The 26,119-nt window shown below is 37.7% G+C and overlaps 1 protein-coding gene across 4 annotated transcripts in view; it reads left to right on the top strand.

The window, feature by feature from the left end:
• Positions 1-69: 69 nt before the first annotated feature.
• CDC27 (cell division cycle 27) overlaps positions 70-26,119 on the top strand; it is a 32,610-nt gene continuing 6,560 nt past the window's right edge. Inside the window, exons 1-14 of one of the 4 annotated variants that reach the window (XM_007422377.3) lie at positions 70-458; positions 6,966-7,041; positions 8,243-8,390; positions 11,269-11,397; positions 12,585-12,682; positions 15,463-15,617; positions 15,727-15,938; positions 17,779-17,893; positions 18,931-19,046; positions 19,218-19,317; positions 20,172-20,379; positions 20,890-21,059; positions 21,947-22,099; positions 22,361-22,569. In XM_007422377.3, the coding sequence (XP_007422439.1) occupies positions 432-458; positions 6,966-7,041; positions 8,243-8,390; positions 11,269-11,397; positions 12,585-12,682; positions 15,463-15,617; positions 15,727-15,938; positions 17,779-17,893; positions 18,931-19,046; positions 19,218-19,317; positions 20,172-20,379; positions 20,890-21,059; positions 21,947-22,099; positions 22,361-22,569 (1,916 nt within the window). In that variant the 5' untranslated portion in view covers positions 70-431. Of the gene's footprint in view, positions 459-6,965; positions 7,042-8,242; positions 8,391-11,268; positions 11,398-12,584; positions 12,683-15,462; positions 15,618-15,726; positions 15,939-17,778; positions 17,894-18,930; positions 19,047-19,217; positions 19,318-20,171; positions 20,380-20,886; positions 21,060-21,946; positions 22,100-22,360; positions 22,570-26,119 lie in introns of all 4 variants that reach the window. The other 3 variants (XM_007422375.3, XM_007422378.3, XM_007422376.3) reach the window with 3 other exon arrangements.

Here is a 26,119-nt window from a genome sequence, read left to right as displayed (position 1 = left end):
CTTGGTGACCTGCGTTAAGCGAGCCGTCAAAGCCCGGAGCGCTTTCGCCTTCTTTCGGCTCTTTCCGTCAAGAACGAAGAAGCCTGGCCTTCGAGTTCGTTCGCGTCCTTTCCGTCTATGCTCGGGAAGGAGCAGCGGAAGAGGACTTGCTGTCGGGTCTTTTCGTCACTTTCCGCCGACCGCTCGGCAAGACTCGGCTCCTGACGGGCCGGGGCCTTCCTTTCCTTTCCCTTACCTCCTTCACGGCCCGGTTAACGGTCGCTGCCAGTTTAAATGAGACGGGATCCGAGTCGCCGCCGCGCCACCCCCTGAGGCGGTGTCTGAGTCTGTCAGGAGGAGCAGGAGGAGGGGGGAGAGAAAAGAGAGAAGGGGGCGCCCTCCCCCCACCTCTCTCATCCGGGTCCTGTCCCTGAGGGGGGAGCCGGGGCAGGATGACGGTGCTGCAGGAACCCGTCCAGGTACGGACACCGGTGGCGAAAGGCCTGTACTGGGGAGGGGGAGAACGAAGGCAGGGGAAAGAGGAGGGGAGCCTCAGGAGAAAGAAGGGTTCCTGCTCCTTTTCTTTTCCCCCTGACAAGATACGGCTCCTTTACAAACTCCCTTTGCTCCTTACAGGGAATGGGGGATGGAGGATGGCGGTGCAAGAGAATCTCTTTCTGTAATCTCACTTTCTTAGTTTATGTTACTGCCTTTGTGAATGTCGCGTTCTCACTTGGACTCTCCCTGCACCAGTTCACTTCTCTCCTCCTCTGGAAGGAATGATGTGTCGTTTTTAAAAATCGCTTTTTGCATTTCGTGTGCTTAATTCTTCCTCCACCCCGTCCCCGGACCAATTTAAACACATTTACTCAACTCTCAAACACCTCTTGGCCCCCCAACGATTACAGTTTGCTTTTTGTCCTCTTTCACACACCTGCAGTCTGTAAGACTCTTCCCCACATGAACCCTGTCTCAGCCTCTTAAATCCCTGTCCCATATCTCCCACTGAAGGCTATGCTTTTGTTACTCCCTTAAACACACACACACACACACACACACACACGTGCGCACCCCAAACCAAATAGTCACGTATATTAATATCTGCCTTTTACAGTATAAGGGCCTTCTAGTGGTTTTCAATCCAGTCCATGGTACTGAATAGGTCTATGCCTGTTTAGCAGCATTGGGTATTCTTTAACCATCACAATTCCTGTCAGCTTCTCCTTTTCCATGAAGGACTTACACTTGCATTGCCTGCTTATATATTCTGATTTTGTCTTGCTTCCTCCATTCTGCCACCTCAAGATACTATATGCTATCTGGTTCTTCCCTTCTTGCTGGGAAGGCCCTCTCTGCAACTACAGTCTTTCTGATTCTCCAGGATATTTGTGGCTCCCACTGAGGAAGGCCCCATATTTTCAGCTTCTGCCTTGCTGCAGAAAGAAGATTGTGGCTAGGGCTGGATCATTATTCAAATCTAGAAACCAGTATGAGTTCTTCAAGTGCCATCTCTGCATAGAACTGAAGAGCTTGGCAAGATTTAGTGTCATACACTTTGCAAGTGTCATAAAATGTTTCTAAGGATCTAGCAGACCAGACAATTGCAATATCCCAGCTTTTAGTTTACATTGCTTTTTATTTCTTTAGTACAGCAATGCAGTTTTCTGTGTTCTTCACCCATACTTTTCAAACCATGATATTTTTATTTTCAGTTCCACAAACATTCTCATCCCATGTATTTTACAATATCATGGATTTGTGTTCCACTAATTACTATTTCTTTTCTCCACTGTGCTTACTGACTGTTCACTCTTTTTCATTTGTTTGGAGTTGATTGTCATCTTTTTCTCAAAGGGAAGTTTAAAACTTTTTAAAAATTGCAAACAAAAATAATATCTGTTGATATGTAATGCCAGTGCCAGCAAGTCAAATCATAACCTTCTGTTGAGTGGATCTCTTTTTCTGTTGACAAAGAATTGTAGGCACCATCTAAGAGCTTTAGTCATTTGGTGCCCACTGTATCTTTAGTCCTGGTTAGCAACTGGAGTAAGTAATGACTCAAGCAATTAACACAATCATTTCCAAGTGTCCATTTTCATATCATAGAATCAGATGACTTTCCAATCTCTAGGACATTGAGGGCAATGAAACAAAGGAGAATGCAACTATAATGACAATGGAGAAAAGCTTGAGATGAACCTGACTGAACCTAAGCAATGTGTGCTAGAAATAATTTTAATTTTAATCTGTGGTACAGATAATGGTGAAGAAATTTTACTTTTCAATCACTGTTTCCAGTGTGTGGCTATGTTAATCTATTGCAGCAAAAACAGCTAAGAGGCTTGTGGCATCTTTAAAACTAACCAATTTATTTTTGCATAACAAATACATTGTACAAATACAATGCCATGTAACTGTTTTCCACCACTGTTAAATTTTCACTGAGGTGTTCTATGACATTTTAACAGTAGTGAAATGCTTCTAACTTTGAGACCCTTAAAGTTTTGCAGGAATATTTTTATAACTTCTGGTAACTGATTTGCAAGACATTTGCAGTATTGCATCAATACAGACTTGGAATCCACCTTGAAGGAACCAGTTAATGTATTTCTGGCAATTACTTGTTCCATTGTTGTGGATTGTTCTCAGTGCTGAATGAAAATGTGAACATCATTCTTGAAAGTATGAGGCTGGGCAGTTGTGGACTTGAACTTTGTCCTTCTTGATTGATTAAAATGACCACTGAGAACTAGCCCAGTTGATAGAGGTGATTATTGTTTATATTATTTAGTTAGACAATAGTATAAGCAATAATCACCTCTATCAACTGGGTATACCTGGTATCAAGCTCTGCTGAAGGAACCAGATCTCGTCAGATTGGACAATTACTGGGCAATAGCTCATATTTTGTCCTTGAGAAAAATGGTTGAGTATATGGTAGTGAGTCAGTTCCTAGACTGATAATTCTAAGTCATTTTAGCTAATCTTCAATCCCAATTTTGGGGAGCTCTCTCTAAAAAATCTTACTTTCATATTCCCTACCATGGTAAGAAAAACAAGAAGTAGTGCATGTTCCTTCAAAATATTTCCAGTCACCATGTCTACCTTACTGGAATTTTATAGCAAATCGTTAAATAATACAGTCATGTGTAATAGAATCATACATAAATTACTGGTTAAGGGACCTGGATATCATGGATATTGAAAAAGAGTAGTAAAAGTCTCTTGATCAGAACAAAGTTGAAGACACTTTTGCTACTTGTCCCAACAACAGGCATATTCAGCTTCATTAGTAAGGTTAGTATGCTAACAACAATAATTACATCACTGCTATTCCTTAACATATAACAAAATGCATGATAAAATCCTGGTATATAAAATCCTGGTACCTCTAAGAATGTTCTTTCCTGCTTTTTGTTCTAAAATTACCACTGCCAGCTGCTGAAGTTCAGGATGCCAGTCTTTATGGCCCTTAAAAGTTTAGGATAATAGTTTCTAAAGGGCTTCTTCCACTCTTATGAATTTGCCTGGTATTTGAGATAGTGTATGGTAGAACCCACCAAGTTAAAATGAGGTTTGCTATGGCTTAGCTTACTAGCAAATGAGTTTAGCAAATCTAATCAATGTGATTCAGTGTCTTGGAATACTGAATTAATGTATAATTCATCAGTTCTTTACTACTGAAACTATTCCTTTTCTGATCATTTTTTAAATTTTTCAGGTATGTAAGATTCTCCTTATTTAAGTCATGGTTCTATTTATTTGTCTCTTTAATTGTGAATTTACTTTTTTATGGACAATAATTATTTTGGAAAGTTATAACTTTATTATTTCATTGGCTTGGTATATGTTCTACTTAAAGTGCTTCCTTTTCTTAAGTGGAAAGGCAAGCTATAAATATCTATAGATTTATGCCTCATCTCAATTGGGATTTTTTTTGTTTGAGGTAAATATTTTTAATTTCTTTTATCCTTATTTTGGTCCATATAACATGCTGTAGATTTATCTGCCTGGATATGCACCTTCCTTCCAGGTTAAAAGGAAAAATGTCAGCCAAATAATTCATTATGTGTTTTTGGGTTTTGTTTTGTTTTTTTACAATTATAAGCATTTTTCTTATTGTAATTTCAGGTGCACTGTACTTAAAATGTGTGCTTTTCTTGTTTATATAATGTATACCATCTCTCTTGAAATGGGTGGACCACATCCTAACACAATTTTTCCCTTGGATATTTAGAAGAAATGGTAATATGTATATTTCTGTATCAAACTTATGTGATATTCAGATAGACATGGACTTAAATTTTATGTGCAGTCACAGTATAGAAAGACATGACAGACTTTCTGCAATAGAGTAGGACTAGGTAATAGCTTTCCTCTCTTTTGGTGAATCAGATGCCCTCTATCAGTTTTAGAGCCCTTTGTGTGTGTTTTCAAACTCAGTCATTATTTTCAGTGTTACTGTCTGTGGGCTGAAATTTCAGGATACCGTGTCAAACTCTTTAGATACTAGGCTTGTGGAGTAGTGGACAAAATATTAGCAAAATTGTTTTTGGATGGGAAACCAAAAAATATCCAGGAAGAAGGCAATGGCTGCTTTGTGGGGTACCTCTCTCCCCGCTTTAACATCTACATGAAGCTGCTGGGGGAAGTCATCTGTTGACATGGGGTGCAGTATCATCATTATGCTGCTCACTATTATGCTGATGATACCCAACCCTGGGCTGAATGAGCTTCGGCTCAACCCTGGCAAGTCTGAATAGCTGTGGGCTTTAAGGCCCCCTGGTTCTGGAGATTTTCCATATTTAACTCTGCCTGGGATGTACTTCCCTAGTCAGAGCTGGTGCACAATTTGGGGGTTCTCTTAGACTCACAGCTCCTGACTGAAGGGTAGGTGGCAGCTGAGCCTAGAGGGGCCTTTGCACAGGTTCATTTTGTGAACTAATTGTGCCCATTCCTCATGGTGATTTGTGCCTTAGTTACCTTCCGCTTGGATTACTGTAGGTCTAGCAAGGAGGGCATGCTCTGGCACCCCTCCATTAAAAAATGCCATCTTGTTGGAGCCTGGAGACGTGCCTTCTCTGTGGCTGCGCTTGCTCTGTGGAACAGCATCCCCCCAGAGATCTGGATGGCCCTGACCTTGCTAACCTTTCGTAAGGCTCTGAAGCCCTGGCTGTTCCTCCAGGCCAGTGTTTCTAAACCTTGGCAACTTTAAGATGTGTGAACTTCAACTCCCAGAATTCCCCACTCCATAGTCATTGAATTAATAGTTCTTGTGCAACATTTATTTGTTTAACATTTTTCTATCCCATTTGCTTCCAGCCAAATCAGCCCAAATACGAGCATCCCCAGGAGCAGCAAGGGATGGCAAATGATGACAGGTGCATGATGATGTCATTTGCACAAATGCTGTACTTAATTCTTTTGTCAGATGTTGTAATGCAAGTGCATAATTGTGAAGCCGCCCAGAGTCACCCTCTGGAGGAGATGGGTGGCATATAAATTTAATAATAAAATAAATAAAATAATAATAAATAAATATTTGCATAGTAATGTCATTGTGCAAATATCATTTTGGCATCATCATAGTTTCTGGTAACCATTAAAACTTCACTTACAGAAAATAAGATAACGAAATTTAAGGATTTCTCCTTAAAAAGAGGGAATCCCTCTTATTTTTTAATCTTTATCTGTCCTGGCATCCTGTTTGTGGCCTTTAGAGCCCTCCCACCCGCTTTAGTCCTAGTCTAAAGGGCTAGGTAGTCTTAGTTTTAGTATTAATATTAAGAATTTTTATAGAGAGGGATTTAATATTATAGTATTGTGCTAGCAATGCTAACTTTTAGTTATCTTTTATCTCTTATAAATTTTAATGTTATTATTCAAATGGATGTAATATTTCCTGACTGTATGCTGGTCTGTGATCAGTAGTGAATATTTGTAAGCAAGACGAGTCTCTTCTTTAGGGAAGATATACAAACTACTAATAGAGAAACTTTTTTTTCTAGTTTATATTAATAGAAATTTGTCCTAACTTTATGAGATACATGTGAAGAATTCTCCATAATCATACATGTTCTTTTCACTGACTGTTTAATTATGTCAATTTATAGCCCACCTTTTTATATTTATTGTACTCAAGATGAATCTAAGTTTCTTATATATGAAATCCTAGTACAAATAATTAAAATCTTTATAAATATACTTAAAAAGGCACAGCTGAAGAGGAAAGAATCTTTTCCTGAAAGTGGGAAAAATACACCTTCTCAAGAGTACATTCCATGGTTTTAGAGTGATGCAGGAAAAGACCCTTTCCCACTTGAGCAAAAAATAGGCTTCAGAAAGTACAGGTATCTTAGGATGTATCTGTTTTGTTGTTGTTATTCTTTTATTTGTGGAATGAGAGAAAATATGGTACAATGGAATAGAGTACTAGTTATTTCTGCTTGCCATGGATTTTTGTCCCACTTGCAGAGAAAAGTGGAGTGAAGGCACCATACCATGACAGCTTTTGCTCAGGTTTCATACATACAGTATGGCCAGATTTGTAAAGCTACAATCAAAACATGTCAGTGATTTTAGCTGTTTAGTCTCACCCACTTAGCAACTATGTTTCATATTAAGTTCATTGATTGAAATGTTGGTATCCTTTAACCCAGAAAACAAAGCAGGCATTTTTCTGTACTTCTGAAAATAATTTAATTTTACTTTCTTTTTCCAACCCGCTTATCATCCAGATCAGTCCTCAAGGTGGCTTAAAGTAACAAAATTAGAATTGGTTAATTAGTTAATTATTAGCTACTATGCATTTCAAAAATTATTACCGAATTAGTTTTATAATCAAGTTAAAACATGGTTTTAGGTAAATATGTTGACATAGTAATATATTTGGAAATATGTTTATTCACTTCTTTCTTTTACCTGCATCCAGTAATGATAAATAATGATTATTCTTCTCTTTTTTCTCCCCATCCCCTTCATCATAGGCTGCTATATGGCAAGCACTGAACCACTATGCTTATCGGGATGCTGTGTTTTTGGCAGAGAGACTGTATGCAGAAGGTATGAATCTGCTCTAATACGAAGATTTGCACTATTTGCGGAATTGTTAAAATAGTTTGAAGCTTTTTTTCAGTATTATCCATGAAGTCCTAAATGGTAATATGGTCTGATAGAAAGTATAGATGGTATTTTTATACAGCTGACAGGTATAGGAGTCCTCCTGTAAGCTAGAAAATACATTTTTAATTGACAGCATTCTGAATATACAGTCCAATGAAGGTAAAGGCAATGCTTGTTATTAAAAAAAATGTCAGAATTTGGGCTTCTTTGACAGTTCATCCCTCAGCTGGAAGGAAGTTTATAATCTAGACGAATGAAAATTGGGCAACATTTTTAAGTTGTAGAAAGTACTTTTGTAGGCTGAAGGGTACGTTATTGTATTACATTATTTCATATTTACATATTTTAAAAACAGAGCATACAAACAGATAAAAAGATGATGCTAAATAGACATAGGTAAAAATGTTGGCCTAAAAAATTACATCTAGAAAATATTTTCCCTCCTTGCTTATAGCATTGGTTAATATTAATGTACATGTCTTAGACCCTTTCCCCACTTCCATCTGTTCACAGCACAAACACGCCCTGGCAGCATTTGTTGTTGTTGTTATTCCTGACCCCATGATGCTGTTCATGGATGAGACAGATTTAAGTCATCTTTAGCTGTGCTGGTATTAATGATTTTCCTCTTATTTTATCATTGCCCAAAGATAGCTTCAAGGTATGTAAAATGACTTTGTCACCCATTAGCTGGATGGGAAATCAGTCAACTGATGGGAAATCAGTCAACTACAATTTGAAACAAAGGCTGTAGGATAGGGATTGGCAGTGGGAAAAGGCAACTTCATGCTGGAATAGCTTTCTGCAACTCAAAGATGGGTGGATAGCATTTCAAGAACAGTGGAGAAATGCCCTTAACATTAAACAGATTAGAGTACATACACAATTGTTCATAGTACAACCTATTGTATCGATCTCATAAATTGCTGACTTATAGAGAACTTTTTGTGCTTGGCAATAAAATGATTGTAATTGATACTACTGTATAAAATAAATAGATAGATAGACAGACAGACAGACAGACCATCAGAGTAGTTTGGCATGGAAGTGGCCACAAAATAATATGCAGCCTAACTGTTTGCATCCAGAAGTTCAGGGGAATAGAACTGATACTTTTCCTCTTTCTTCTCTATTTCTTCAGTACATTCAGAAGATGCACTCTTCCTATTGGCAACCTGTTACTATCGCTCAGGAAAAGCTTACAAGGCATACAGGCTCCTTAAAGGACACAGTTGTACCACCCCGCAGTGTAAATATTTGCTTGCCAAATGCTGCATTGATCTTGGCAAGTAAGTTGTCCCTACATTTGTTAGCACTGTGAAAGTTGCGTTTCTCTTTATAAAATATGGGTCACCATTTTCTGACTTTTCAGATATTGGATTACTCAGATTATGGAATACACTGGGGGGGCTTCTGGGAAAGCAGTGGCGGACTAAAGACAGCTCTGTGAGAGCGGAGCTGACAACCATGGTGGAAAGAGGAGTTGGTGAATGGATCGGCTCCTCAGAAACCCTCTCCAGACCAAGGAGAGTACTAGGATCACCCACAAGTTTGCTCCATACAGAGGCTCGCCCGCAAAGAGACTGCAAAATAGCAATCTCTGGCAGGTTTGAGAGCTCTGGGAGCCAGGGAAAAATCATCCTGCCTAAGCCGTGGCTCAGCACCTTCAAACAGACACTGGGTTTGCCCACTTCCTTTCTTAACTATCTTAGGAGAGTGCTTGTTATTGAACTTTTGCATGTTAAGAACCTACTGAAGAGCAAGTTTCATTACGCTGGGAGGGCTTCATTCTATCCTGGATGAAAGAAGTTTAATGAATTAAGGATTAAAAAGAAAAGTTTTAATTTTTGGAAAACATCAAAAGAGGGACTAGTATGTTGATTCTGGAAAGTTAAGGGACAAGATGGACTTGAAAGAATATTTCCTGTGGGTTGTTTAAAATTTTATAAGAGTATATATGAAGATCTTGAAATAAACTGTAAGAACTCCTGTGGGAAAGTTTTGCTGATTGGAAAATAAACATATGATAAGAGGGGACTTTGAAGTTTGACTAGAGGGAACCATCAAGGACTAAGGATTACAATTAAAGAAGAGACCTGTTAATACCATGGAGCAATATTATCTGACTATAGAAGTAACTAAGGCTGACTGGGAACAGTGTACTCAGAAATTACTTTCAAGATTGTCTGCCACTATAAAAACGGATCTAGCAGAGATTACAGAAGAGGAACAGATTTTACTGGACAAGAGACTGAGGCTGACTTGAATGTGGATTTGAAAATGGATTGTTTAAAAAATGCCAGACCAAGAGTGATATGGAAAAAGGTGATTTGGATTTGAAAATGGATTTAAAAATGACAGATCATAAGAGTGATATGGAAAAAGATGCCACAGTGGATTTACAAATGAAGTTTCCTGATGTTTTAATAAGTAATAATAAATCAGAAGAGTGACTTGGATAGCTTCCTTATTGTCAGGCCTAGCCCAAGGAACTCCTGGAGACAGTGCAGGTTCAGTCAGCAAGGTTTATTAGCTAGTGCTTGTTTACAGAATCTTCTCAGACTTCCGGCTAGTTCCCAGGAACAGGAATCCACTATCTCCTGGAATGTTAGGGGTGGGTCAGCTTTCGCCTCTTATCTCCAGTGCGTTGCTCTGGAGACGAGATCACGTTCTTTACCCCCCTTCCAGTCCCATGCCATTCCATCACACTTATCTTGGATTTACAAAAGGGACGTGTTAAACTACTGAAGCTGTTCCTGAGAGGAGACAAAGAGAAAATGATAAGAAATCAACTTGTGGGATATTACTTGACAGGATTAAAGACTAAGCTTTTTAAAAGTAAACAGAAGGACTATAAGATGAATTTATTTGATCAGGGTTAAAATATGTTGTGGTTTCTGGTAGATATTAATGGAATTTCTTCTTGACCAGGACTGAATGATGAGGCTTTCAAGATTTATTTATAAACGGGAGAGATTTCTATTGCTTTATTCCTCAGAGAAAGTGATAAATTGGAATACAAAATGGATTAATATGTATGTATTTATGTATGTAATTTCTAGTAGCTCTTAATGGATAATGGACTTCTGCAGAATGGGACTGAATGATAAGCTTTTACAATTTGGTTATTGGTAAGAGATGAGATATGGGAAGAAAAGATCTTTTTTTATTATTGAAATATTAGAGAAGGTGTTAAGTTACTGAAATTGTTTATACTTGTCTGGAGGGAGGGGAGAGTCATTTTTTTATATTTCTCCTTTTCTTATTTTTTCCTTTTTCCTTTCTTTTCTCTCTGCACTTTTTCTTTACTTCACTTTTTATATTTCTCTTAGTCTTTTATCTTTGTATTTGTAAACTTTAATAAAATTATTACAAAAAAGGTTATGGGATACAGTGAGCTGTAAGGGGAAAGTATAAAGTATACTGAAAGTCTTATAAAAGAAAATGTGAAGAAATATAGAAATATTCTCTTAGAACCAGTGTGAAGCAATTTTAAAGTGTACAGTTTGCACCTCTAAAATGCTACTTGAGGTGAGCTCTAAAGGTTAAGCAGTCTATGGAGTGGTTCAGATTTTAAGGAAAAGGTGCTTTACAACATGGGAGGTCACTCATGTAGTACCTGTTGGCAACTCCCAAACCAAATGTGGAGTTGTGGAAGGTAGCAGCGCAATGCTAAGAAAAAGCAAAACCACTTTAAGCAGTTGCCGACAAATGTTGTGTGAGTGCCTCCGCCTGCACCAAAGCATTGCATAGCCCTAATATTAAGCATTTGACCACAGAAGAGGTGTAAGGATTATGTTTTGATACCTATTTATCAGAAAGTTTCTGTTACTACTGACTGAGCTGCTGTATTGCCTTCTTGAAATGAATGTATCATCAATAGAGAAATAGCTTCTTGCTCAAGTTTAACAAGGAATGCACAGAGAAGTTGCTCTCTGCAAGTTCAATACAGGACAGAGAGAATATTTATTTAAATGTAAAACAGTATACTCATAACAACTGCATGAGAGAGGATTTGTTCCTATTCTGTAAATGAGGAACTGCAGCTGAGGGTCCCATCTTGTCAGTAGGAAAGCTGAGATTTGAACCTTTATTCAATTTCTATTACTATTATTTCTTCTTGCTCTTTTGTTTATTTTTCTTAATTTCTATTTTATTATCTTTAAGCAGACTTGCAGAAGGAGAACAGATCCTGTCTGGTGGAGTGTTTAACAAACAGAAAAGTCATGAGGATATTGTGACAGAGTTTGGAGATTCTGCATGCTTCACACTATCCCTTTTGGGTCATGTGTACTGGTATGGCTTCTTTACTTTTTCAGGATAAATTATTGTTCTTCCACTGTCCTCACCCAACATGGTGAACTTACAAGTGTGTAATTGTTGTTATTATTATTAGATTTTTATCCCACCTTTTTTATGCCTTGGATTGTAGATGCACAGTTTTGTTTAGCAAAGTACAGCATCATTACTTATAACTAAGCATCTCTATTTCTGTTATAAAGCTTCAGGCCTAGATACTTCCTCCTGTGAAGATCCATTTATGCAGGAAACATTCAACCTATTTGTCAGGGATCTGATTATATATAAGCAATTCAGAAATGTCTCTCTTAGAACTGTATTACTGTTTAGATTTTTCCAGGTTCTGTGCATATGCACTCCTCTCTTAGGAACTTTCCAGTTCTTCCAAAAACAAGAACTGTTGGCCAACAACATTATGCATACATGTACAGTTGTATACAGAATATATACATTTTCTCTGTCATTTCAAGATGTTTTGACTCTGATAGACAGGAATCCATACATTTTGGTCGGTATTCATAATCTGTGGTTGACTTCCAATGTACTTATTTCCTTACTGACACAGCTGCCATTGTTAAGAAGATACTCAGAGAATATTTCACATCTTCTCCTCAGTTGGAAGAAACTACAGATTTGTTCTTGTTCTGGAATTTAAAAGTTCTAGGAAAATCTTAGAGTGCCTCAATAATCTAGCACAAATTCAAAGAGTAGCTCCCACTCATCTTATCACTGGCATGTACATTAGTGGATCTCTGTTGACTGTCTCATTGTTAGAGTGTTTCTATCCCTTGGATTTCAGTACAAAGTTGCAGAAATGTCTTTTTTGTAATTCCCACCTTTCCTGAAATGCAAAACCTCTTTCAAAAATCCTTTGGACAGTTTTATCAATGTCATTTTACTAAGACATTCTGTTATAGCCACTTAGCTGAATGTCCTCATGTTTGTTTGTTTGCTTGTTTTAGGAATATACAGTTTGCATAAAGTTTATGTAAGAAATGCAAATTGCTCAATAAGAAATGTACAATTTTTTCTATTTCTACTTAACCCTCCAACATCTAGCTAACCAACTGCAATGGAGAATTCTGATGTTAATTATATAGTCTGTGGGAAATGGCTGATTATTCTTGTTTTTCTGCTGAAAACTTTTTCTTCTGTATTGTCTGTCTTCTCTTTTTCATTAATAGTAAGACAGATCGGCTTGCCAAAGGATCTGAATGTTACCAAAAGAGCCTTAGTTTAAATCCCTTCCTCTGGTCCCCTTTTGAATCACTATGTGAAATAGGTAGGTTTTGTTCAATTATTTCTTCAGATTTTTCATCATCTCAGTATTAATTGTTCTGATTAGAAGTGGGAGACAGAGAATGTCATGTTTCCTGTTATGAACTGGAAAAAATGCAAATGTTTACAAATATTTTTCTTTGAGATTTGTCTTACTTGAAACCAGGATTGAACGGAAATGGGATTAATTGTTTTGGATGCTTTCCTTCTTCTGTAGAGTTCACTCAATTGTTTTTTATTAATATGATCCATGCTGGCTTGTATAATTTTTAATTCTAGATGCCAAGCTGTCCCTTTCAAAGTTTATTTTCAAGATTGAAGTTGGTCACAGGAGCTAAATGTTTTGTTGACTTAGAATCTCATTGTATCCTGTTTCAGAGAGATAATATGTAAAAAAAGAACAAGATCTATAATTTGGATATAAACACAACTGTAATATATTCTAAAAAAGGGATAACAACTTTTTGGAGACAGAGAACCCATTTTACATGCCAAGCGCTGCACTAAGGGGAGGAGGTGTGATCATGGGCATGCGCATGGGCAGGAAAAAGAAGTAAACATTTTCTTTTTCTTTTTTAAATAACAGGATAAACAAAAAATACAGTTAGGGCAAAGGCCAAAATAGTAAGAATAGTTATAACTATTTGCAGCAGCAAACTACAGCTCAAAATTTTGGTGAGGAACAGACCTCCTGGGTCTCGTATGGGCATAATGCTTTCCTAGTAACAACGCTTCAACCCCATTGATCACCTTCTAAGACCAAAGTTTTATAATGAAATGTGCAGCAGCAGTTGTTTCAGGCAACAAATTCAAAAATGGAAGTGCCATAGATAGAATATAATTGCTAAGTTAGAAATAACAGATTTAGAGTTTGGAATTAAACCAAAGCTCAGTGGTCAATGAGCCTATTTTGGTTGTTTTGTGTTCCATGTATGTATATGTGCATGTTTTGAACTTGCTACTGTTCCATCATTTGCTTGCTGCCATATAAGTCCTAGGTTTTGCTTTCCCATTGCCTTGGAACTACAGTGGTACCTCGGGTCACGAACTTAATTTGTTCCGCGACTCTGGTCGCGACCCAGATTGGTCGTGACCCGAATCAAATTTTCCCATAAGGTTCAGTGTAAATACGGTTAATCCATTCTGAACCATATGTATATTTTTTTAAAACCACAAAAATATGAAACAAAGTACAGTACAGTACAGTATGAAGAGAGAGAACGCTAACCTTGCTTGAGGCGACTTCCGGCATGGAGGACAGGAAGGCAGGTGGGGAGGCGGTTATTGTTTGGAGGGAGAGTCCCCCTCCCTATAGGAAGCCACAACCACGTGTCACAGCAGGGAAAATGGCCGCGGATCCTGTTCGTCACCCGATGCGGAGTTCGTGAACGGAAGCAAAATTTTGCGAACGGTGCTGTTCGTGAACCGAATTGTTCGTGAACAGAACCGTTCGTGACCCGAGGTACCACTGTAACTAGTGGTAGAATCAGTGGTCTGACTAGCTATGCTGCCTCAGCATGCCTATCTTCTGAAAATTTTTGATTCATACATGTAAATGTATATATGCTAGGGATTTATTTATTTATTTATTTATTTTGCTTTGGAATGTCAGACAAGAGTTGTGTAACTAGGCTCACTCACATTGTACTTTAGTATAAATAAATGGGATTCATAACTGAAGGTGAAGCAACCGTATCTTGATGATTGATAAATTCCATTGCTAATATTATAAGGGTATGGGAAGAAAGGAAAATAGTAAAGGATCCTCCCCACTTCCTTTCTTGAAGAAAATCTCTTCCACCTTGATGAACTTGTGATGTTGGGCTTTAACTATGTCAGAAACTTCACTTTTAGGCTTTCCCAAGCTATGGGTAGGACTGCAATGTTAATTTGATTAAATACACAGCAAGAGCTGTCACACTACACCCATCCCTCTGCCCCCAAATTGTCCATTATTACTAATTGTAGTAGTTAAATGTCTTTGCTTGGAGCTAGAATATTTTTCAGTACTTGATCCTAGCCATAGGATTACAATACAGGTAGTCCTCAACTTATAACCATTCGTTTAACAACCGTTTGAAGTTACGATGGTGCTGAAAAAGTGACTTATGACCAGTCCTTGCACTTATGACCATCACAGACTCCCCGCAATCACGTGATCAAAATTCGGGCGCTTGGCAATTGACATGTAATTATAACAGTTGCAGCATCCTGGGGTCATGTGATCGCCATTTGCGATCTTCACAGGGGGCTTCTGACAAGCAAAGTCAATGGGGGAAGCCGGATTTGCTTAACAACCGCGTGTTTTGCTTAATGACCACAGCAAAAAAGGTCGTAAAATTGGGTACATCTCACTTAACGACTACATCGTTTAGCGATGGAAGTTCCAGTTCCAATGGTGGTCATAAGTCAAGGACTACCTGTAAACTTCTATTCCTAGAGGCATCATTTAAAGATTTCTATTTGAGAAAGGAAAAATAAGTAGAAGTATGACTAGAATAGAACTTTTTAAAATAATGACCTATTATTCAGTGAAGGGAATAGCTTCTTTAGTTTGTGATAGTGAGTGGATGTAACGAATGTTTCCACAGATGGAAAGGAAGTTTTTGTTGCTTGTCTGTTTTGCTGATTTCCATCTCTACCAGTAGCCTCTAATGCTATATCCTTACTTATATGAACTTACAGTTGCTATGCTATGGGGATAAGTAAGATCAGTCTAAAACATTCCTTTTTTCTTTTTTGTGCCTTCTCCTGCCCCCCAAATCCCTTTCATCTTCATTATAGGCGAGAAGCCTGACCCTGACCAAACATTCAAGTTAACTTCTATACAGAACTTCAGCAGCTGCTTGCCTAACACATGCACAACAGTGGTGTCTAATCACAGCATAATCCACAGACAACCAGAAACAGTTCTTATGGAAACGCCACAAGACACACTTGTATGTTTTTACCAACCATACTTAATTACCATCAGCTGTACAGCTTATAGTGTGTATGCTCCTTAGAAAAAAATGTGTACTGCCTTTAAGAAATGGTTTTCTATTTCAGGAATTAAACAGACTCAACCTGGAGTCCTCCAACTCTAAATATTCCTCCAACACAGATTCCTCCATCTCCTATATTGACTCAGCTGTAATTTCACCAGATGCTGTATCTCTTGGATCAGGAACTGCCTTCTTAACAAAACAGGCTCAAAACAAACCAAAAACTGGCCGGAGTCTTCTAGGTGGACCAGCTGCTCTGAGTCCTTTAACACCAAGGTAAGGAATTTGAAAGTTGTTCCTCCATGGTCTCCTAGGAAGCACTGTTAGAAGAAAAACAATAGAGACCTGGGGGACTGTATACTCTAATAAATATAGAGTGGTATATGCTTTTATAGCAGTGTTTCTCAACCTCCTCCACTTTAAGATGGATGGACCTCCACTCCCATGCTGGCTGAGGAATTCTGGGAGTAGAAGGCCACCCATCTTAGTTGAGGAGGTTGAAAAACTGTTTTATAGTAAAGAACTTACTTCATGAGATGCATAAATGCATATGCAAGTGTATTGGGGGGGACACACCATAATATTTTAGATTATGCAATGTAAGAGATCCAGTAGGTTTCTGTGTATGTAAAATTAAAATGTGCACAAGAACATTTATCCATTTGCAATAGCAGTAAATTGATTAAATTACCTTACATTTTATATGTACATCTCTTACTCAGTATGGGTGAGGAATGCATGGATCCAATTAAGACCTGAATGAATAGGATCAAATTTACTAATAAAATGACTTCCTCTTGGAGTTCCCCTTTGAATCCTAGGAGTTGAAGCAGTAGAATATTTAGAGAGTTGTGAAATATACTTCAGTTGCTTTCTGAATATTATTTTAAAGTCAGATTTGTTATGGTTATTGTTCTGTTTTCCACATAGGACAAACAGATCATTGTCTGCAAATTACTCGTATGAATGTGTTCATAGATCTGCTAATGTGAACTCTAGTACACAAAAGTACATGCCACAATAGCAGTGTGACCCAATTCAAACTTACCCAGGCATAGCCTCCCCCCTCCCCCTGTGTTCAATTGAGTTTGCCTAAACCTGTTAACTAATAGTTAATTTTCTGGAATATATTTTAAAAATTAGGCTTGGGAGCATTTAGAAGGGCTCTTTGACAACTATAGTACGGTACACAAAGTGTGGGTGTTGAACTAAATGGGAAAGGCTTATAGTCTTATACTTGCCCTTATGAATTTTATGAAAGGGAGTTTATACAAGTTCTTTTGACTTAACCTAGGGTGGGCAGACTTTAGGTTTGCTGGATTTGCTTAGATTTTTTAAAAAAAATTATAACCCCAAATGCACCAACCAGAAGAATATGGAAAAAATATATTCTTATGATTAACAAACAGGATGCCTCTGAGCATGTTCTAAGGCTTCAATTTGTTTTCAGAACCAGAGCTGAATTGAATACATAGCCCATTCCTGATTTTCCCAAGCTTTCTTCATTTCAGCAATCTAATTTAGGTGGGAAAATATTTTTGTTGTTGCTGTGGTTAAATGTGGAAATCAGAAACTCTTGCTGACCAGCTTCATAATCACCCAGAGACTACTTGTAGATTCTGTTCTTGCTTTTGCCCACAGTTAATTTACTTCATATGATTGTTTTGAAGATTAAATTAGCTATTAGTTTATCTGAATTCTGCTTTTAAACTGAAGGGCTGGAATAATTTTCATTTCTTACATTTCGTTTATTTAAAATGAGTATGTTGTATCCTTTTCATTAGCATTGTTGTGTTCCTACAATGCGGTATTCTATAGCCTGAAATGATTAATCCAAATATAAAAAATGTATGTTCCCCTTTTGATATTGACAAACAGATAAAAAATAGAGCTAATTCCTATTTTTGGACATGGTACCATCTTACTGTTAGATATTTAAACTTGCATATATAACTTGAAGTTTGTAAATTATTTTTCTTAAAAGAAAGACTCTGCACAGTGCATATACAAGCCTTAGGTCTCCAAGTTTCCCTTATTTTCAAAAATGCTCTCTTTTCCTGCCTCCTCTTTCTTTAGGAACATATATATTTTGAAATGCTCTTGTATGTTTCCTCAGCTTTGGAATATTACCATTAGAAACCCCTAGCCCCGGAGATGGATCTTATTTACAAAACTGCACAAACTCTTCTTCCGTAATTGATGTGCCACCTCCAGGAGCCCCTTCCAAGAAGGTATCTTGTGCTGAAGGATGTGCACATGAGATTGAACTCAAGGAAATGTAAAATTCTGCCTAATTGTTCCTTGCAAGAAAAAAAAAACTTTGTCAAAGCCTGTTAGTTATATTTAGTTTCTGTGTATTTCCCCTCCATTACTTTCCCAGTAAAATACAATATCAGAGAAGAAAAAAGTGTAGACACTTATATAGATAATCTGCAAATATTTTTAGTGTACCATTTTTCCAAGATGTAGAAACTGGAATTTTATTTTTAAATTACATTTAAGATGCTTATCTTTACAAATGGTAGAACTTTTGCAAACTTTTCTGTTTACACTGCTTTTTTTTTAATGCTAGCTCATAAAAGGAATGAAATTCAGAGCAAGTATTCAAAACTTGATAGAGAAAACCACTTACTGCATGGTAGAATCAATGTGAAAACCGAAGCTCTTTTGTGTAGTCCTTATTCATTGTTCCTGCTCCATAAAATGGGTGCTTCTACCTTATATAGACTGGTGAAGTTAATAACAGTTGAAATCAGCTTCACTGTGGTTTCACAACTGTAAAGATGGCCTCTATAAGTTCAAGATAGTCGGCAAGTAACACTTTTTCTAATAAAATAGATTAACTGGAAATAGATTATTCTGTTTTAGAAGCTTGTAATCCATCATACAGTTATTTACTAAGGATTCTTACTGCAACTGACAGTATGCAGGATTGTGCCTGGTTGCCCTGTTTTTGTGAGTGCACTGCAGAATTCAATTATCTGTCACTGCTGTACCATACTTATGGGCTTAAAAGAGGAAAAGAACATGTCTAACACTGTGATGTTTGCCAAAACCAATGGGTTGTTTTATGGCGTTATCCATGCAATAAAATGCATGCCATTTTCTACTTAACATTCTTCTCACTAGGTAACATGATGAATTAACAAAATAAATATATTTAGAAGATTGTCCCCCATTCCTGCCAATAAAAGTCATGAGTCAAATCACAGTCTGCAATTGCTACAAATATAATGCACAATTAATATTGTGATATATTTTTGTGTAGACTGTCACCAGAATAAATCAAGCTGGAACAAAGTCGGTCTTCTCACAAAGTGGTAATAGCCGGGAAGTAACACCAATCCTTGTTGCACAGACCCAAAGTTCAGGCCCACAGACAAGGTATGCAATGTTTTCCTGGCCTGGTCTATAATTTTCCTTGTTGTTCCCAGATGTATGTTTTCCTTCCTAGGCTGCTTCTGCTGTTGTCATGTTTCCTGTATTTCTGATTGGGAAAATAGTTGAAACTCTAACCCCATAAATTATGTTAAGAAGTTTGATTTCTCTCTCCAGTACAACTCCTCAGGTATTGAGCCCAACCATTGCTGCTCCCCCTAATGTGCTGCCTCGAAGAAGTTCACGTTTGTTCTCCAGTGATAGCTCTACAACCAAGGTAAATGGGAATTCTGCACAGTGTATCAGTAATGTAGTGTAGTAAAGCTGTAGTTGCAAACATTCTGAAGATGCTTTTTCCAGTACCGTTATGCCCTCTGCTTTTGAGCCATCCACCTCCCTCACACCAGTGTAACCACTCAGTGCATATTAAATGATAATTGTTGGTGTACAGTAGAACAGCTCTAGTTCAACTTTCTTGAGTAGAGTTGAGAGCCAGGAGTATAATATTAGAAACTGGATGGAAAGATATCATGGGCATCTCCTATTCTTTAGGCCTAGTTAATACTGCTATAGAAAGTGGGTCATGTGTGTTCTGGTGTCTCATATTCCATTATATGTGTTGTATAAAATCACATATTAGTCCAAAGGCATATCTAAAATGTGACAGTTTTTCCTAAACCTTTACATTCCTATTATATATGAGTTTTTGGCTACTATTTGATGCAGCCACACTGCATTCGGGGAATTGATAGGTAGTGGGGAGGCAGGTCACTGATGAGCTGAAAAGCATTTTTATGATAGAAAAATGGAGCATTTTATTCCTTTCATTTTTGTGATTCTAATTCCATCAAAAATCACAAAGCTTTGGGAAAAATTAATCAGGCGAAAGCCAAAGTGAGTGGAGTTAATGGGATTATATAGTCCACATTTCAGTACCATGCCACTTGAAATTAAATGAAAGGATATGTGAAATTGGGCTGAGGGCTGCAGGTTCTCCATCCAAACCTTCAGAGCTCCTCTAAATATCTATCCTTGAATGGTATCGCTTTGCAAATTTCTATCCTTGAATGGTATGCTTTGCTCTTTGGCTGCCAGTTAAGATTCTTTAAAATGTTTGTTCTTCTTCCATAGGAGAACAGTAAAAAGTTAAAAATGAAGTTTCCACCAAAAATTGCAAACCGAAAGACAAAATGTAAAACCAGTAAGGGAGGGATCACACAGCCAAACATAAATGACAGTTTGGAAATCACCAAACTTGACTCGTCCATCATTTCAGAAGGGAAGATTACCTCGGTGACGCCGCAGATACAGGCATTCACGTTACAGAAAGCAGCAGCAGGTGTGTAGAATGTTTCTGAGAATTCCTTCTGAGTAGTTAGCTTGTGCCAACCCAAAAGGCAGTAGTAGCGTATAATTCAAAAGCAAGAAAGGTATAGAAAATGGAATCAGATTAAAATAGACAGTGCCAGTGCCTCTAAAATTCTTATTCTTTCTAATCAAGTTGCCATGATGTTCAAAATTAAGATTCACCCATGGAAAGAGAATTCAGCAGCAGTAGGCAATAATCAGGAATGTTTCCAGATATGTGGTGTAATTCAGAGGATATTTGTGTGTAATATGAAGTTTTATCTCAAAGTTTGGATTTGAACCAGATCTCTGTAGTTCTACTCAGCACCTTATTCACTGGAAGAACACAGTGGTGCTCTGTTCACTCAAACTGTTGGAGTCTCATCTAGATTTCTTGAGAGTATGTGCCATATCTATCACCAGTAGGGCACAGGCAATTTTAGGCAAGTATTTCTTGACCTCCTTGTTCTCCTGTGTATTTATTGTATTTTTTTCCTAGAAGGTTTGATGACCCTTCTTCGTGATATGGGGAAAGGATATTTAGCTTTGTGTTCCTACAACTGTAAAGAAGCCATTCATATACTAAGTCATTTGCCTTCTCACCACTACAACACGGGCTGGGTGCTATGCCATATTGGAAGAGCTTACTTTGAACTTGCAGAATATATGCAGGTAAATAGGTCGTGGAATGATTTTTTTTTTATGCTACATAGTTGTATCACAGTGAATTGTACAAAAATCGACCCCAAAACATAAATTGAAGACTAGTACAAATTTCTTTTGCTCTGTCATCTTTTAACAATCCTACTGAAAGGTTCTAACCTTGAAAGAGTTCTTAATATATTGACCCCATCGTATATACACACTGCAGTTTTAATGCAGCATCAGTGCTCTTCAAAACAGGGCTGGACAGCTGGGGCTCTAATTGTTACTAATTGGCCACCATTTCCAATATCCCACAAGTTCCCAAAGCATTTACTAAAATATCACTTCTGTGGCATTACAAACAAACATAAATAAATGGCTATTTGTAAGTGTTGCAACTTTAGGCTGCTGATACTGGCCTTATGCGTATTCATTCCCTACCATACTCTGCTTCCAGGGTACCTTGTGAATTCCTTTTAGATGCTCTCAATTTGGTGACTCTAAACAGGTCACCAAATACAGAAACAATTTCTGGCTAGATGGCTCTGTATAAGGAAGGGGAAAATGGATACTGTTTCAGTATTTTTTTCAAATATTGTAACTATTGCAAATAATTAGCCATGTGAACATATATGTGATTAAGAATGGTTGCTACTTAGCATTCATGTAACAAATGGCATCTACAGAACTCTGCAAAACCCCATTCCCTGTAGAAAAAAAATGTTTTTTGGATGAATGATTCTCACTTCCCTTAAAATGAAACATTGAATTTATTAAGCAAATTACACCCTTGCATCAAAATCAAAGGCTTCAGAATATAAAGCTATATAACTGAATTTACTCATGTTATGTCAAAACCTGATCATGTAGAAGAATCATGTTGTTTAAATATCATTTGTTCATTACTGTCATAGGCTGAGAGGATATTCTCTGAAGTAAGAAGGATTGAAAACTACAGAGTAGAAGGCATGGAAATCTACTCAACCACACTTTGGCATCTGCAGAAAGATGTAGCTCTTTCAGTCCTTTCAAAAGACTTAACTGATATGGATAAAAATTCACCAGAGGTATCATTTCTGGCTATTTTGAGGCAGGCAATTTTTTTTTTACTACAGTTTATTTAGCCTCTGATTCTTTCCTTGGATTTCAAATGAACAAATTCGAAATTGAAAGTACTTTATTTTGCTCTGTGAACTCTTTCTTATGTGAGGAGGCACTTTAATAGTAACATCCACATTTTTTATATTTTCTTCTCCCTTTCTACCTAAAAGTAGAAAGTGGGGGGAGCATAGTTTTGTGGTATGTCTTTTACTTTTTCTTTCTTCCAGGCATGGTGTGCTGCAGGAAATTGCTTCAGTTTGCAAAGGGAACATGACATTGCTATCAAGTTCTTCCAGAGGGCTATTCAAGTTGATCCAAATTATGCTTATGCCTATACTCTCCTGGGGCATGAATTTGTGCTGACAGAGGAACTTGAGAGAGCATTATCCTGCTTTAGGAATGCAATCAGAATGAATCCAAGGCACTACAATGCCTGGTAAGAAATATATTTTATTAGTAAAAATGGTGAAGGCTGGGAATAGAGTTACCCCTCAAAGTATTTGACAACATTTCCATCCTTAGTATAACTGAAATCTGGGGTACAAAAAGGATTTATTTAGAATCTTTTTTTCTCTCTCTGGTTTTCTGTCTATAATTTCAGCCCAGTTCTCATAGATGTACAGGGGCATACTTGTTATTATTATGATTATTATGAAAATGTATATGCCAGTGACAGGGCAGTTTACAAATTGTTTAAAACATGAAAAACAAGAGATTAAAAACAAGAAACAAAAAGAAGGGTAAAGATGGCAGGATAACAAACCAGGTGGAAACAAAAGAAAACCACCTTGGTTAAAATGAGGCTTTAGTCATCCTCACCAAAGGCCTAAGTGAAGAGCCAGGTCTTCAAGACCCTTCGAAACACCAGCTGGGTAGGGGCCATTTGGATCTTGGGGGGAGCCTTATTCTGGAGGGCAGGTGCTACAACAGAGAAGGCATGCTTCCAGGGTTCTGATAGATGGCATTGCTTAATTGAAGGAACCTGGAGTTCCTCAGCCCTGCCAGATCAAATAGGCCAGGCAGATACTATGGCTGATACTATGGGAGTCCCTCACGTAACCAGCCCTATGCCATGTGGGGCTTCATAGGTAACAACCAGCACCTTAAATTGCACCTGGAAGCAAACTGGCAACCAGTGCAGCTCACAAAGCAGAGGTGTTACATGGGCATACTGAAGCATGCCCATCACTGCTCACAATGCTACATTCTGGACCAGTTGAAGTTTGTGGGTGGTCTTCAAGGGCAGCCCCATGTATAGAGCACATTGCAGTAGTCAAGCTGTGAGGTGGCCAGGCATAAGTGACTGTTTATGGGGAAAAGCTACAGAATACTCAGGATTCCATATGCCTTCCAGGAACGCATGAAGAGTTTATTATGCCATCATACTGTAATTTAAGTATATTTGAAACATGAGGCTCAAACAGTAAACAGTCAATGTTTTAGCCTTAAAAAACAAAACAATTAAAAGCAATAATTTTAAAAAGATAATTTAAAAAATAAGCATTCTGAGATAATTTGACTGACAATTGCTTAAAATTTTGTGAACCCTTTTGTGAATTTTCAACATTTCTGCATAAATATAACCTAAAACATGATCTGTTCTCCACACAGGTCCTAAAAGAGAACCCAGTGAAACAACAATAGAATGGAGCCTATTGTAGCAAAATCTGAGTTAAATACACAGTGATTCGAGTTAAATATAAAATGGTTCAAGTTCATTACACGATACTACTTATACAGTATTATACAATAATGCTGTTCTGGCTTACATATAAACTCAACTTAAGGACAGACCTTGGGAATAGAACTTGTTCTTAAACTGGGGTCTACCTGTATCTCTGTATCCACACTGCATCTCCAGAGGTGATGCTACTTGAAACATCTGCAGGTTCACAACCTGATAAATTATTTCAGGTTCTGAGGAAGCTGTCTCTTATCTCCACCTCTTCTTCCCAGAGTTTGATTATAGAACCCGCAGTGGTTTGTTGTGATGTGTTAAACATTAATTTATTTCCAATAAATTAGTTATGGGGGTATTTGGTTACTTCTCTTTCTATTTGTACACCTGATGACATGGAGATTTCTTGGACTGGTATGTTCCACCACTTGTCCATCTTGGCTTGTAACATCTAGTCAGAAGATGATTACAGGCACCTTCAGAGAGGATAGGGTACTCTTTTTATTTAAAGGAGGCAGTTAGGACATTATAGGTTATTCTCTTAATTTCCCATGCTTGGGCAAAGTGATTGAGACAGTGGTGGCTTCTAAGAGGTAGGCAGTACTAGAGGAAGCAGATTATCCTCAGCCATTTGAAACTAACTTCAGGGTGGGTTACATAGTTGAGACTAGCTTAATGGATAGTTTGTGGGGGATTGATGGAGCGTGACTGTTGGTACTTCTTGGCCTCTCAGCAGTTTTCAGTACCATCAATCAGCCATGGTATTCTGGATTGTCTGGGAGATTTGGGAATAGGAGACTGTAGTGGCTTCATTCTGTTTTACTAGTAAACTTCAAATGGGTCCACTTAGAACAGTTGTGCCTTAAAATGAGAGCTATTATATGATGTCTTTTAGGGCTCCATTCTCTCTCCAGTGCTCTTCAGTATCAGCATGAAATTGCTGGGAAGACTATCAGAAAATGTAGGACTGTTGAAACTGAGTGTGGTCAGTGAGAGTGAGTGGGGGTAATCAGGTAGAATGTATTTCACATATCCAATGTATATTGCTTTCTGAGTTATAAAAGGCATTCTTGAAGCCTTTTCTTAGACAATAATGGGGAGACTGTATCTGAACCAAGATTTGGTGCTGGAAGAATCTTATAAGGGCTTAACTCCTTAAGAGAGAAGTAGGATATTAATATATTTGCATATAGATTCTGTTATTATAGCCTATCTCAGTAAAGAAATACTCAGTAAAGACTTCCTGTAGAGTCTGTTTCCTGATCTGGTCTACCCCGAAGGGCTAACATCAGTCTTGCTAGACTGATCATCTTTTACCTCCCCTCCCTCTTATATCCCAGTAAACAAGAAAGAGCCTGCCTGAGTCTTTTCCAAATGCTATCTGGGTTTCCCAGGATTTAATCAGTATTTCAACCTTCTTTGTTTATATAATGGTTTTTGCTCATTTCCTTCAAGGACTTCTCCCTGATTCTCCAGAGCCAGGACTCTGTGTTCCTGTTAATGCACCCCAAGGTGGCATTTGCTTTTTTAGCCATCATATTGCTGGCTTGTGGTCAACAAAGATATCCAGATCCTTTCCACATGCACTACTGTTCCTAATCCTGTATTTGTGCCTCTCAGTTTTCCAATTCAGATGTAGAACTTTACATTTCTTCTGTTAAATTCTTCCTATTGATTTCAACCCACTACTCAAGACTAGATCCTCTTGAATATACTCCCTTTTATCAAAGTATTACCCACACCTCCCAGGTTTGTGTTATTTGCAAATTTGATAAGTGTCCTTTCAACTCCATCCAAATCATTGTATCATCTACTCCATATTTTACCATTTTATTAAAGAGATGTGCCTATATCAGCAAAATTTCCCTTTTTGATCTGTAAAAAGGAAAAAGTAAGTTGAGATGAGGACAGGGAGTCTTCTGAAGGCTAGAAAATGATAGGTAGTGATGTGTCTGTGTGATACTTGTATTTTTCACTTGATGTTTTTAGTATGTGTGTGTGTGTTAGTAATTTTTTTGATATATCTTCTGTATATCACCACTTTGGTTTCTGTAAAACAAGTAATTTGTTATGCTTTATAGTGGCAAATATGTGGTTTGGCATATGGAGTTCAGGCTGCACCCTTGTTTTGGATTTAAATTTTCGCCTCACCAGTTTACCTTCCAGGAAATTGATGCTTTGTAAGTAGCCATATCCATCATAGCAGCCATTTTGTGAGAGAAGTTACTAAGCTCTCAAATGTCCAAATATGCCCATTTGCCCAGAAAGGTTGAGGGTTTCTCTTTGTCCATTGGTAGTAGTATTACAT

This window comes from Python bivittatus, unplaced genomic scaffold (assembly GCF_059951505.1).
Source record: "Python bivittatus isolate LINGU-HERP-01145 unplaced genomic scaffold, Pbiv_v1 ctg000410_np1212, whole genome shotgun sequence".
NCBI lineage: Eukaryota > Metazoa > Chordata > Lepidosauria > Squamata > Pythonidae > Python > Python bivittatus.
The sequence above is the reverse complement of the archived record's forward strand: the minus strand, read 5'-3'. Positions and strand labels throughout refer to the sequence as shown.